Source organism: Cyprinus carpio, chromosome B1, assembly GCF_018340385.1.
Source record: "Cyprinus carpio isolate SPL01 chromosome B1, ASM1834038v1, whole genome shotgun sequence".
Taxonomy (NCBI): Eukaryota; Metazoa; Chordata; class Actinopteri; order Cypriniformes; family Cyprinidae; genus Cyprinus; species Cyprinus carpio.
In genome coordinates this window covers 31777035-31791546 of record NC_056597.1, presented here as the reverse complement: position 1 = coordinate 31791546, position 14512 = coordinate 31777035, and the positions used below count along the sequence as shown (strand labels likewise).

The window sequence follows — 14512 nt, the reverse complement described above, 5'->3', positions numbered from 1 at the left end:
ATTTTTAAACTCACTTTTTTTGCATTTGGATAACTGCACTAAAACATATTGTGATCTTTTTTTTATTTTAATTTTTTTATTATTAATTGTTCACCCTTGTACTTTTATAAACAGATTATTACAGAATTTTTGTATATTTCCTGAATGACACAAATAATATTTTAAAACCCAAAATGTATAATCATTTTTGTTCATTTCAGATGATAAAGGTTGTTCATCTTCTGATGGAGAGACAGACTTAACATCAAAAGAGCAGCTGAAGAGTTTCTCCTGCAGCACCTGTGGAAAAGCACTGAGTTCAGAGAGTAATTTAGCGAGACACGAGAGAACACACACAGAACAGACTTCAGCTGTAAGATATGCAATATCAGCTTTCCTACCGCAGAAGAGATGAGACTTTATTCAAAAGAGCACAGCCAGAAGAAGGAGTATCACTGCGAACAGTGCGGGAAGGTTTTTTTCATCTATCTAGACTAAAAGTTCTCTTGAAGAGTCACGGTCAAAAGTCTTTCCACTGCAGTGATGCGCCAAATGTTTTCTATGGGTGAAAGATCTGGACTGCAGGCTTGCCATTTCAGTACCCTGATCTTTCTTCTACGCTGCCATGATGTTGTAATCGATGCAGTATGTGGTCTGGCATTGTCATGTTGGAATATGCAAGGTCTTCCCTGAAAGAGACGACGTCTGGGTGGGAGCATATGTTGTTCTAGAAACTTGGATATCTTTCAGCATTGATGGTGCCTTTCCAGATGTGTAAGCTGCCCATGCCACACGCACTCATGCAACCCCATACCATCAGAGATGCAGGCTTCTGAACTGAGCGCTGATAACAACTTGGGTTGTCCTAACAAACATGGCGTCCCAGTTTTCCAAAAAAGAACTTCAAATTTTGATTTGTCTGACCACAGAACAGTTTTCCACTTTGCCACAGTCTAGATATGGCTTAGATATGGCTTCTTTTTTGACCTACATAGTTTTAGCCGGCAACGGCGAATGGCACGGTGGATTGTGTTCACCGACAATGTTTTCTGGAAGTATTCCTGGGCCCATGTTGTGATTTCCATTACAGTAGCATTCCTGTATGTGATGCAGTGCCGTCTAAGGGCCCGAAGATCACAGGCATCCAGTATGGTTTTTCCGGCCTTGACCCTTACGCACAGAGATTGTTCCAGATTCTCTGAATCTTTGGATGATATTATGCACTGTAGATGATGATAACTTTAAACTCTTTGCAATTGTTCTCTGAGAAACTCAGCTTTCTGATTTTGCTCCACTATTTTTCGCTGCAGCATTGGGGGAATTGGTGATCCTCTTAACTTTTCCGGCCTCTTATTGCTACCTGTCCCAACTTTTTTGGAATGTGTAGCTCTCATGAAATCCAAAATGAGCCAATATTTGGCATGACATTTCAAAATGTCTCACTTTCAACATTTGATATGATCTATATTCTACTGTGAATGAAATATAAGTTTATGAGATTTGTAAACTATTAAATTTCTCTTTTACTCACAATTTGTACAGTGTCCCAACTTTTTTGGAATTGGGTTTGTACTTTAATTTGCATTAGAGAGCCAAAGTCCATTTTAAGGGAAGTTTATTTACTCAGTCATATTGGCAAAGTCTCCAGGAATCCAAAGATAATTGTGCATCTGAAATCACATACTGTCGGAGCAGGTAGTACATTTGAATCTGAACTAGCTTAGTGACCATTAGTAAAAGTATGTTGTATTATAGTATGAATAAGGATAGTATGAATGAAATTTAGATGTACTACATCTGCCATGGTGTTACTGACGTGTGTAAGATACGTGAATGACAAGAGGAGGCTGTTGTAATCTGTACATTTTAACTGAACATTGTACAACACAGAACAGAACATACATCTTCTATTAGCACCTAGAACAGTCTGCATATCACACCACTTCCCCTTGGGAAAAACTAGTAACTCCGCTCCCAGTCTTCAGCCCACTTAAAGGAACCTCACTATTACAATATATTTAGCCAATACACTACACCCCTTTCTCCCAGTCCACAAAGTCTTAGAATCTTCTTCAGGGAGGATGCTCTCTGACTTGCCCTCAGCCCCAACAAGCTCCTCACTAGGATTTTCCATCTCTGTTATGGGCGGCTGTAACTGTGGTAGAGAAGACAGTGTAGCCATCCAGCTCAGGGTTTGATGGGTACAGTGAGAGTACCAACAGTGATGACACCAGGAATCCACTGAGAATCCCTGGTGTATCTTCTCATGTATGAAACAAGCAATTTGGGTCTGCCACTTGCCCTTGGTGATGCGAGACAGGGTCTCCTTGGTTGTCTGTACCATGCATTCAGCTTGACCATTTTAACTTGGGTAATAAGGTGCTGTAGTGATATGATAAATATCATCGCACTCTGCAAACTCTTGGAACTCTGTGGATGTGAAAGCAGCGCCATTGTCTGAAAATATGACTATTGGGCAACCCATGTGTTGCAAAAAGCAGTCTCAGTGTGTTAATAGCTGCTGGTGATGACATAGAACTCACCAGAGACACTTCTAGCCACTTGCTGTGTGCATCAACAACTATGAGAAAACTCCAGTGAGGAGCTTGCTGGGGCTGAGGGCATGTCAGAGTCCCCTGCTTCTAGGAGGTACCCCGAGAGCATCATCCCTCAAGAAGATTTGAACTCTGCAACAAGTCCCTTCATGTGTATGATGCCTGGGTGCGCATCATGCAACATAGCCAGTACCTCTCTCAGCGCTGAGCCAGGAACAACCACATGGCTTCCCCAAAGCACACAGTTCTTATGCACAGTTCATGGGGGCGCAAAACGATTGGTCAGAACCAGCCATCTGGTACATCAGCTGGCTACCCCTGTATTACCCAATGTAGTACAGGTGACATGATAGGGTTCTTAAGTTTAAGATTAGTGTAACAATATAAAAACCTTCATAGTCACAGGAAGGAGGAGGCGGGAACTGGTGAACATTCAAATAAAACTTTAATAATAAAATAAACACAAAATAGCGTGACAGCCCCTTGCGGACAACTGCCATGCACAAACAAAACCAACACACAAAATAAAACCCAGGCCTGGTCCTCTCTCGTCCTTCACTGTCGTAACTCCTCCTTTTTATCCTTCCAGAGCTCCTACGTGGGATCGAGACCAGTGAGTGGTGCAGGTGTCGCGCTCATTTCCAATTAATCCACCGGCCTCGCTCCGTTCCCACGGCTCTCAGCCCCGCCCCACTCGTCACAATTACCAATTCTTTCACCATGCATAGGTGCATCTGGCACCATTTCCAGTAGCAATACTTACAAAGGTAGTGGCGTGAAAGCGTCAGATGCTGGCAGATGCAAGCGAATCAGGGTGTCAGCATTGCCCTTTTGTTTGCCAGGTCTGTAGCACAGCTCATAGTCAAAAGCTCCAATAATAAAACTCCAACGTAGCATTCGTGGTGAAAGGATGGCAGGAATTGGCTTGCAAGGGTCCAAGCACAGGCTTTTGGTCCATAAAAATCACAATGTGTCAGACTGCGAGATTCTGGTAAAACTTTCTGATAGCAAAAATAACCACAAATTCTTCCTTATCGGTCTGGGCATAATTCAGCTCAGTGGTGGTCATTGTTCTGAAGGCAAAGGACTTTTCCTGCCCATCATTTGGAAATAGAACAATAAAGCCCCAAGCCAATAAGATGAGGCATCGTGAACCACTGCCAGGGGTTTCTTTTAGTCATAATCTGCCAGTACCTTATCCGTTTTACAGCAACTGTTTTGGCTGAACACAAGCGGAATGGTCAAGAAGGCAGTGCATGGGTTCAGTGGCTTTGTTAGGAAGACTACAGCTGTAAAAGTTAAGAAGCCCCAAGAACGTCTCAAGTTCTGTCTTGTTCCGTGGAGGCAGGGCCTTTTGTATAGCTTTCACTTTTTCACAGAGTGGTTTGATGCCATTCTTATCCACACAAAACCCCGAAAGCATCACTTAGGTAGCTGCAAAAATGCTTTTCTCTTTTCTTTTTTTTTAGTCACAACCCGGCTTCAGCAAAGCACTTCAGTGTATAGCTCTGAGCCTTGTGTTATATTCCTCTATGGTTTTGTCTGAAATTAGAGTGTCATCCAAGTATGGCTGGGACACCTGGGATTCCTGCGAGCAAGGTGTCCATATATCTTTGAAATATTGAAACGGCTGTTGACACTCCAAGCTGCAATCGTCAAGCCTGGAAAAGCCTATTTTGAGTGTTAATAGTCAGGAAGTGGCTGCTTTGTCATCTAGTGGAAGCTGCTTCAAAATTCTTTTAGCCAACAATTTATCCAGCTCCTCATCAAACTGTGGCCATAAAGCGAAAGCAACTGGGTAGGCTTTAAAGAAGCATGGTGTAACTCTGGAGTCAGTTGTGATTGGGGGCATCCAGCAAACCCTAATGTCCTGAAATACCTCAGAATATTCAGCCAGTATTTCCTGTATGGACTGAAACTGTACCCTACTCTGTACCAGCAGACTTGGCCCCTGGTGACAAACAAGGGCAGTGTGCTTTGCATTCCTTTGTAGATCACTTCCACAAATATTTTCCTTTTCACTTCCCAGTTTTCTTGTGATGTTTTCCATGTATGTGTATGTGCATGCATTTCAGGGAGTTGAATGGGCCACAATGAGTGATAAGTTTGCTCACTAATCAAGGAGCATGCTGCTCCTGAATCCACTTCCATGGTGAGTGCTTCTTTGTTCAGTATCACAGTGGCCAAATATGGCTTCTGCCTTAATTAGAGATTCCTAACTTAATTAGAAATGCTTTGATTAGATTTCTGCTTACAACTGTGGAAATGAAAACGCTGAACAATCTCTGACGGTGCAGGGCTGTAATGGCGTTTTAAGGCAGCTACAATGTCTGCAAAAGTCACAGTAGAGGGCTTTGTTAGGGTGAGCACTGAACGTAATGTGGAATATGTTTTCACCACACACACTGTGCAGCACGGAATATTTCTTTGCGTCATCCTCAATTTCATTTGCATGGAAAAACATTCCAGTCTTTCTATATAATATATTTTTCAAAAGAATTACTTGAGCATTCATCAGATTCTTTGATGTGGCCGAGCATAGTCATGTTCGCAGCTAGACAGCAGTGTATTTCATTCACTTTTACAGTTGTCATCGACTTATCTGCACACAGTCTGTTTGAATAGACTTGTCGCCAGTGTAAGATACTTGAATGACAGGAGGAGGCTGCTGTAATCTAAACTTTTACTGAACTCGATGCAACGCAGAACAGGACTGAAGTGTGCATATGATGGACTTTTACAGCCCCATATGAGGCTACAGGAGAGGATTTGAGAACGGCAGTGAAGCGACTCTGGTAGATCATGTAATAATGACAACGTGTAAAACATCTTTTTTTTAAGCAAATGCAAAGTAATAACTTGTTCGGATGCAGTATATGAATTAGGACATGCTACTTTTTTGGCATTTTTCTTGTACTATATAGTAGAAGTATTTGATTTGGAATGAACGTGGGTTCTCAAAAAATGAACGTGAGATCTCAAAAACTGTTTGCCTCACTTAAAGCAGAAAGAAAATCTGTCATGACTGTTAGCAGTTGCTCTTATAATTTTGGACATTTTCCGATTTTTTATTTATTTCATGTTGCACTTTCTCCCATTCGTAGTGCTGATTTGACACAGAAATGCAATAATATATGTACCTATACTATAATGGTGCAATGAGCTTGGCCAATAAGTACAGAAATAACAGCAAAAACAGATTGTTTTTCCCAAAAAATATTTCTGTTTGTGTGGCATCTCGCCATTGCGTTTCATTGCAGTGCAATAAAGTCCCATTTGCCATCATAATTTGAAAGAATTACATTTTTATTTTACCGTAGAACAACTATTAAATACATAGTTTATGTTTCAAAAACTTAATCATGTATTTTGGGCTATGCGTACTGATGGTGTACACTGAAAATAAATGTTTTTTTTTTGTTCAAATTCAAAATTGCTAACCCACAGTAAAGAACTGCTGACTAGACAGACACTTCTCTCAATCTATTGTGGATCTGAAGATATTAAATAGTCACTTAAAGAGGTGGATTTATGTGAAGTGTTTTGTAATTATCTGAAAAAGGAGTATAATGGGTATCTGGATATTTAAACAGATGGGCTGCATTCCTCCTCATGCCAAGAGAGACGTCACGTCGTAGTTTCTTGTCTGCTGTTCTGACTGTATCACCAGTGTGTGAAATACTCCAACCACAAGGTGTCCCTTCTTCCCTAATACAAATGATTCATCCTCAACTGATTTAAGAATCAGCAAATAATAACCAGCACGACTATTAAATAAAAAAAGTACATCCCTTTTATTTTGTATGTTTGTTCCATCTAATCAATTGTAAATGAAGTTAGCAATGAAAAACATTAAATGCAAAATTGCTGTTTAATTATGAATCCAACCTTCCTCATACATACACATTGTATGTGTGTGTGTGTGTAAAGCTTAATTATGTGATTCTAATTAACATACCCATTTAACAGACCCATATTTGCTTGATTCTGGTCATAAAATAATAATAATAATAATAATTATAATAATAAACATTATTACCTTGTTTCCAGGGCTTTGAGATGTTAACACATTATTACATGCAATTTATTATTGCATGTAATAATGTAGCAAACATCTGCAAACATCTGTAGACATCTGCTATAATATCATACAATTATTTAAAAGATTTTAAAAGTTGATTGGAAAAAAAAGTGAAAATATACAACTACTTTTGAATAGGTGCTTTTTGACCACAGAAAAAGCATAATTGTCCTGTTTTTACAAACAGACTACAGTCACAGAATTCAACATTCAGTCCATCTCTAATCCCAACTCACATGAAAGCTCAATGTGCCTCCTACTGGCATTAAAGGGGTAGTTATAAATTCTGTTATTAATTACTCACCCTCATGTCCTTCCAAACCCGTAAGACCTCCGTTGATCTTCGGAACACAAATTAAGATATTTCTGATGCATGCTGAGAGCTCTCTGACCCTCCCATAGACAGCAAGTGTCCTTACACGATCAAGGCTCAGAAACATAGCAAGGAGATCGTTAAAATAATCCATGTGACATCAGTGGTTCAACCGTAACGTTATAAAGCTACAACAATATATTTTGTGGACAAAGAAAACAAAAATAAAGACTTTATTCAACAATATGTGTCCTCTACATCACCCTATAGCACCATTTTGGAGAATATCGCATACGTAAAGAACGTATGCTGTTGTGTGCAGCAGCACCGTACGCGGATACGTTGTTTATGTATGTGATACTTAATATTTTAAAGATCTCCATGCTATTTGATCATGGAAGGATCCTTGCTGTCTATGGAGGGTCAGAGAGCTCTAGAAATTCATTGAAAATATCTTAATTTGTGTTCTGAAGATAAACAAAGGTCTTACATGTTTGGAACGACACAAGGGTGAGTAATTAATGACAGAATTTTCATTTTTGGGGTTAACTAACCCTTTAAAAACTCAATATACAATTTCAGGATGAGCTGAACGAGTCTTGTTTCCAGATTGATTGATGAAAGTCACTCAGATGGTTCTGGAGCAGTTTGTTCTTTAGTGTGTTTGTTCTGGTGGGTCTGAAAACCCCCTAAATAAGCAAATCTCTCGCCGCAGATGGAGCAGGAGTAAGGTTTCTCTCCTGTATGAACTCGCTCGTGGATCTTCAGGATGTCTGATCGAGCAAACGTCTTGTCACAGTGAGAACACTTGAACGGTCTTTCTCCGCTATGAATCCTCCGGTGCTTCAGTAAGTTCGTGTTTTGACGGAAACTCTTCCCGCAAACGCTACATTGGTACGGTTTTTCTCCCGTGTGGATCCTCTGGTGGACTTTGAAATGAGCTGGATCGGAAAAGCTCTTCCCGCAGTGAAAGCACAGGTATGGTCTCTCTCCAGAGTGCATTCTCTCGTGGCGTTTCAGCTGAGAAATATGACGGAATCGTTTGTCACAATGTGTGCACCGGTGCAGTTTCTCGGAGTGTATTTTTTGGTGTGATATCAGACAAATGGGCTGTTTAAAGGTTTTCCCACATTCGCTGCACTGGTACGGCCTCTCGCTGGCGTGCGAACGCATGTGGGACTTGAAATGGGATCCATCTCTGAATCTTTTCTCACAGTGAGGGCACTTGTATGGTTTCTCCCCCGTGTGGATTCGCTTATGAACAATAAGAGATTGTTTGGTGCTGAAATGCTTGTCGCACTCGCTGCAGTGGAAAGGTTTTTCGCCAGTGTGTGTCTTCATGTGAATCTTCAGATTACCAGAAGAGAAGGAAACCTTCCCGCACTGCTCGCATCGAAACTCCTTCTTCACGCTGTGCTCTTTTGAATGATTTCTTCTCTCTTTTAAGGTAGGAAAGCTGATGTTGCATCTCTTACACTTGTAGTCTTTCGGCTCTGTGTGTTTTTTCTCATGCCTCGCTAAATTTCCCTGTTTGCTGAATGTTTTCCCACAGGTGACGCAGGAGAAACTGTTGGTCTTCAGCTGATCTTTGGATGTTGAGGCCGTTTCTTGATCAGAATGTGAACTGGTGTTTTCATCTGAGAGGAACATAGTAATATTTCTATTAACTCTGACTTGTATGTACCACCTTCAAGCCACCTTAAGCTTGAAGAAACTTCAAATGAGCATGTAAAACCATCTGTAGATACACCAGTTAGCATAATAGATTAAAAGGAAGAAACATACCCAATGGAACAAAGTCATCATCATCATCATCGACATCACTATGTTCTTCCTCTGCAGTGGCTTCTTCTCTCGTCTCCTTCGAATTCCTGCAGTCCACCAGTTTGACGGAGCACGTCTTCAGCGGCGTGTGCTGTTCTCCAGCGTTACAGTCAGACCCCACAGACTCTGTGGAGGTTTGGTCGACGGATCCATGACCGTCACACACGCTCTCCTGAGCGTCAATGTAACAGAGCAAACTAAGGCTGAGCTCCGAGTCCTGTGTGTCTCTGGATCTCTGATCAGAGAGTTGCTCTGCCGGTTGATCTCTGACGCTCCAGACTGAATCCTGAGAGTGAAGAAAACAAGATATATATCAGCTGAATCTGACACTGCAATCACGAGTTGAGGGGAACTTAATTAGAAATTAAAAGTCACATCTTCACTGAACAAACCGACAGTGTTTGAAGCGAAAGATGAAATGAAGATCTGTTCAAACCTCTCTGTTCAGTTTGTCTCCTCTTTCTCTCAGCTTTGTCTCCAGTGAAGCCACCTCTTTCTTCAGCTGACAGATTTCTGTGATGAAATCCTCAATATCCAGCATGGACAGATCAGTTCCTACTGATTTACAGCAGACAACCTCCACCTGCGCTTTCATGCTCAACATCTGAACACAAACACTTCATAATTATTAAGAGATGCATTTATAAATTTGACTTTGGTGAACATTCAGAAATGTGTTTTATGCGTTTATGTGTAGTATAATTTTTGAGCTAGCGTCAAGCAGGAACATACTGTATGATGCGCAATCTTCATTTAACGATATTCTGTGAATGCATTTAATAAACCCGTTCGGCACAAAATAACGATAATACAAAATAGGGGAAATGACTTCATTTTCATAATCAAACCAATAACCAGATTAAATCAACAATCTCATAAAAAGTCAAGAATATAAATCGAACATACAAGTAAATACAACTCTGGTAAACGGTGTAAAACACACTGAAAACACGAACCGGTCGAGGGTTCAAACTGTAAGCTGTTCTCTCGTTCGTTCTATGGTCTGTTTTCTCTCACTGAAGAGCCTCACAGCGCCTCCGTCTGTGCTGGAGCCAGAAGCGCCTCTACATCCGATTAAGAAATAAGTTCATACATAATTTAATCTAAATACGTCTTGCTCGGAGTTTTGAATAAATGAACTAGTGAGAAGTCACTGGAATTCAACGGTATTTTTAAACGAGATAAAGACGAAGAAATGAGTTCTCGCTCCATCGCTCGTACTGTAGGAGGCGCTGTGACGAGCTTTAGTTCACCGGTAAAACCACCGATGAAAGAAAGAAGGTTGGAGCACTCTGGTTTTTTTTTTTTAAAATGTGTTTTACTTGATTTTTTGCGTTTATTTGTGTATGTGCATGTTTATATTTCTGTCTTTAGTGTTTATTACTTTGTTACTTACTCCTTTTTTCGCCTAATGATGATTAATCATGGTCTTACTACAGTAACCATAATTTAACTGAGGTATTTGTTATAAAGCCACAGCATTGCTATACTGGTGATTTTGTTTAAAATATGTTTGTAATAGATTAGCACACAGCATTAAAGAATGCTTAGAAATAGGTACAAATCTTAAAATATCGTGCTTAGTTTACAACTTTGATTTTGGGTTTGATCGGTCCATCATGAATGCTTAATAATCATGAAGTGTTTGTGTTCAGATGTTGAGCATGAAAGCGCAGGTGGAGGTGCTCTGCTGTAAATCAGTAGGAACTGATCTGTCCATGCTGGATATTGAGGATTTCATCACAGAAATCTGTCAGCTGAAGAAAGAGGTGGCTTCACTGGAGACAAAGCTGAGAGAAAGAGGAGACAGACTGAACAGAGAGGTTTGAACAGATCTTCATTTCATCTTTAGCTGCTCATATGGACTGATTGTTATGTGACGTAACATCTTATTTTGAATCATACTATTGCTAGATATATGACTGATTGTGTTTGTCAGGATGTGGAGCAGGTTTCAGTGCGTGTGACTGATGGGACAGAAGCTCAGGATTCAGTCTGGAGCGTCAGAGATCAGAGATCCAGAGACACACAGGACTCAGAGCTCAGCCTCACTTTACTCTGTTATACTGACGCTCAGGATCATGAATCCACTGATCAAACCTCTGACTGTAACGCTGGAGAACAGCAGATGCTGCAGACGCCGCTGAAGATGTGCTCCGTCAAACTGGTGGACTGCAGGAACCTGATCGAGAGCAGAGGAGAAGAAACCACCGCAGAGAAAGAACAACAACACACTGATGAGGAAGAGCAGGAGGATGATGAGAATAATGATGATGATGAAGATGAAGATTTCATTCCTCCAGGTTTGTTTCTTCTTTTTCTGAGATATTTGGGAAAATAATGGCAAATGACAGTATTTTTTCTCTCTTTCTATTTTGGTCTAGAATGTGTTTTTTAAGAGAGCCAGATTTGCTGTGCCTGTTTGATTTGGCCAAAAATCCAATTTCAATGAATTATTAATAAATTTATTAATATTATAAAATTATGAAAGATATACATTCTGATTGTAATTATACCATTTTACTGTAAAATTACATTATAAATATTGTAAAATGTGTGGCAAATGTTGCATTTCCAAACTCAGTTTATCAATATGTTAATGCATGAATTTATTTAATTAATTTGCAGGGTTTTTGCAATAGGATAACTGCCCTAAACCATATTGTGATTTTTTTTTTTTTTTTTTTTTTTTATTGTTCACTCCTAGAAGTAAGACTTATATAGACAGATATTATAGAATTTCTGTATATTTCCTTAGTGGCACAAAAAATTTTTTTTTTTTATATCCAAAATTTATAAAATTTTTGTTAATTTTGTTTGTTTAAGGTTGTTAATGTTGTTATTGTTATGATGGATTGACATAATTGGAGTAGATGACAGTCAACAGGTTTTCTTGTGTCACCTGTGGAAAAACACTGAGCACAAAGAGAAACCTAACGAAACACGAGAGAACACACACAGAACAGAAAGACTTCAGCTGTAAGATATGCAACATCAGCTTTCTTACCGCAGAAGAGAGGAGACTTCATTCTAAAGAGCACAGCGGGAAGAAGGCGTTTCACTGTGAACAGTGCGGGAAGGATTTTTTCACCACTGCTCATAATATGAAAGCTCATATTAAGACACACGACAAAAAGTCTTTCCACTGCAGTGAATGTGACAAGTATTTCAGCACCAAAGGAACTCTTGATGTTCATAAGCGAATCCACACGGGAGAAAGACCACACAAGTGTCCTCACTGCGAGAAGAGCTTCAGCCACGGATCTCATCTGAAGACACATGTGCGTTTGCACACCAATGAGAGACCGTATCAGTGCAGTGAATGTGGGAAAACCTTTACAGACTCAGGCTCTCTAAAGTCACACCAGAAAGTACACTCTGATAAGAAACCTTTTCAGTGCAAACACTGCGACAAACGATTCCGTCAAAAATCTAATTTGAACAATCATGAGAGGACTCACACCGGAGAGAAACCGTATCTGTGCTCCTACTGCGGGAAGAGCTTTTCTAATCCATCTCAATTTGTATTTCATAAGCGAGTCCACACTGGAGAAAAACCGTATCACTGCAGCGTTTGTGGAAAGAGTTTCGGAAAACATAGTACTTTACAAAACCACAAGAGGACTCATACTGGAGAAAGACCGTTCAAATGCTCACAGTGTGAAAAGACCTTTGCTCGATTATGCATCCTTAAGGTCCATCAGCGAGTTCATACAGGAGAGAAACCTTACTCCTGCTCCATCTGCGGCGAGAGATTCGCTTATTTAGGTAGTTTTCAGACCCACCAGAACAAACACACTAAAGAACAAACTGCTCCAGAATCATCAGAGTGACTTTCATCAATCAATCTGGGAAAAAAAAAAACTCATTCAGCTCATAGTGGACCTGTATATTGAGCTCTTACTGCCAGTAGGGGGCAGTGAGCTTTCATGTGCATTTTCTTTTCAAGGCATTTTTGACAGAATAGAACGATTATTTTATATTTAACCAAACAGAACTATAAAAAAATCTTCAAAATAAAATACTACAACAATATGAGCGCCTGGATTTCATAAGGATTTCAAAAAGTTTTGTGTGGTGAAATGGCGTAAAGAATGCATGAAGGAGTGTCACTGGCAAATACACTGTTCCCTTTCGATTCAGTCACTCTACATTGCTATAGGAATTACCCTTTTCTCCAAATACACAACGACTAATGCACACTCTCGCTCCTCCTTCTCTCCACTCTCAGAGACGGACGTTTCCAAACTAATCCTGTCCAGTCATCCTACTACTTGTCCACTTGATCCGATCCCCACTCACCTCCTTCAAGAGATTTCTTCTTCAGTCATACCTTCACTTACTCACATTATCAACTCCTCTCTTCACTCTGGAACATTTCCCTCAGCATTTAAGCAGGCCCGGGTAAGTCCACTGCTGAAGAAACCATCTTTAAATCCAGCACTTCTAGAAAACTACAGATGGGTATCCCTCCTTCTATTCATTGCACAGACACTTGAGCGAGCTGTGTTCAACCAGCTCTGTGTTTCTTGTACAGAACAACCTCCTGGACAGCAACCAATCTGGCTTTAAAAGCGGCCACTCAACTGAGACTGCCCTGCTCTCGGTTACTGAAGCACTGCGACTGGCAAGAGCAGCTTCAAAATCCTCAGTACTCATTTTGCTGGACCTATCTGCTGCTTTTGACACAGTTAATCACCAGATTCTCCTGTCCACCCTCAGAAAGATGGGCATCTCTGGAACCGCACTCCAGTGGTTTAAGTCCTACCTTTCTGATAGATCCTTCAGGTTGTCTTGGAGGGGTGAAGTTTCTAAGTCACAAAAACTTGCTACTGGGGTTCCTCAGGGCTCAGTACTTGGACCACTTCTCTTCTCCATCTACATGACGTCATTAGGATCTGTCATTCAGAAGCATGGCTTTTCCTATCACTGCTATGCTGATGACACTCAACTCTACTTCTCATTCCAACCAGATAACCCCACGGTAGTTGGTCGCATTTCAGCCTGTCTGAGTGACATTTCTAGCTGGAGGAATGACCATCACCTTCAGCTCAACCTTACTAAGCAACCCTCTACATTGCGAGTAAATCACTCACATATGCGACGAAATTTTACTCTGGGCGACTAAGGCCCCATTTACACTGCATGGTTCAAGTGACCCAATTCCGATTTTTTCCTCTCAAGCAGACAAATCGGATATTCCCCAGTAAATGCGAGTCGTACGTCATTAAAAAAGTGACGTCAACTCAGGTGAACACCACCAACTGAGATCACATGACTTATTATAGGCGCGATGGAGGAAGAAGGATACACACAGTGGAGCAATGCGGAGGTTTCATCTCTTTTAAGTATTTTGGGCAAAGAGACAGTGCAGGCAAAAATGCAGGGTTGTTACAGAAATAAATCCGTGTTTGAAGACATTTCATGAGATATGGGGAGGCACGGTTTAAGCGCTTTTTTCTCCGCCGTACGAGACCAATGTTTTGCTGATATTTTTGTTTGACTTTTCAAAATATTGTGGAAAGCAAAACACTGTATAATTTTATTTGCATCTGCATCCATTGTATTTCGTGCTGTTTTACTTCCTTTTCCGGGTCAGAACGTCTATGTTTGGTAGTTTCAGCAGTGTATAGTGTAAATGCAAAAATCGGACACGGGTCACTTTTAAAAGATGATGTAAGCGGGTCGTCAAAAAAATCGGATATAGTCAGAAAATCGGATTTGGGCATCAAGACCTGCAGTGTAAATGCAGCCTAAATG

The 14512-nt window shown here is 40.5% G+C and overlaps 3 protein-coding genes across 4 annotated transcripts; 2 read left to right on the top strand and 1 right to left on the bottom strand.

The window, feature by feature from the left end:
• The first annotated feature begins 190 nt into the window (after positions 1-190).
• Positions 191-12787, top strand: LOC109074632 (gastrula zinc finger protein XlCGF7.1-like). Its single transcript, XM_042717550.1, has 2 exons — positions 191-257; positions 11627-12787. Coding segments are annotated over exons 1-2 (960 nt in total). The 5' UTR covers positions 191-256; the 3' UTR covers positions 12586-12787.
• Positions 7531-10004, bottom strand: LOC109100059 (zinc finger protein 501-like). 2 transcript variants are annotated; one of them, XM_042717515.1, is made up of 4 exons: positions 9709-10004; positions 9189-9356; positions 8714-9038; positions 7531-8565 (listed from the first exon to the last, which is right to left on the bottom strand). In XM_042717515.1, the coding sequence occupies exons 2-4, from the start codon at positions 9354-9356 to the stop codon at positions 7553-7555; spliced, it is 1506 nt and encodes a 501-aa protein (XP_042573449.1). In that variant the 5' UTR covers positions 9709-10004; the 3' UTR covers positions 7531-7552. The 2 variants fall into 2 exon arrangements, with proteins under 2 accessions (XP_042573449.1, XP_042573448.1); XM_042717514.1 differs by having other exon boundaries at positions 9659-10003.
• On the top strand, positions 10079-11108 carry LOC109092155 (nucleolin-like). Its single transcript, XM_042717546.1, has 3 exons — positions 10079-10210; positions 10408-10575; positions 10692-11108. Exons 2-3 carry the CDS (start codon positions 10408-10410, stop codon positions 11091-11093), a joined length of 570 nt encoding a protein of 189 aa, XP_042573480.1. The 5' UTR covers positions 10079-10210; the 3' UTR covers positions 11094-11108.
• Positions 12788-14512: the final 1725 nt, after the last annotated feature.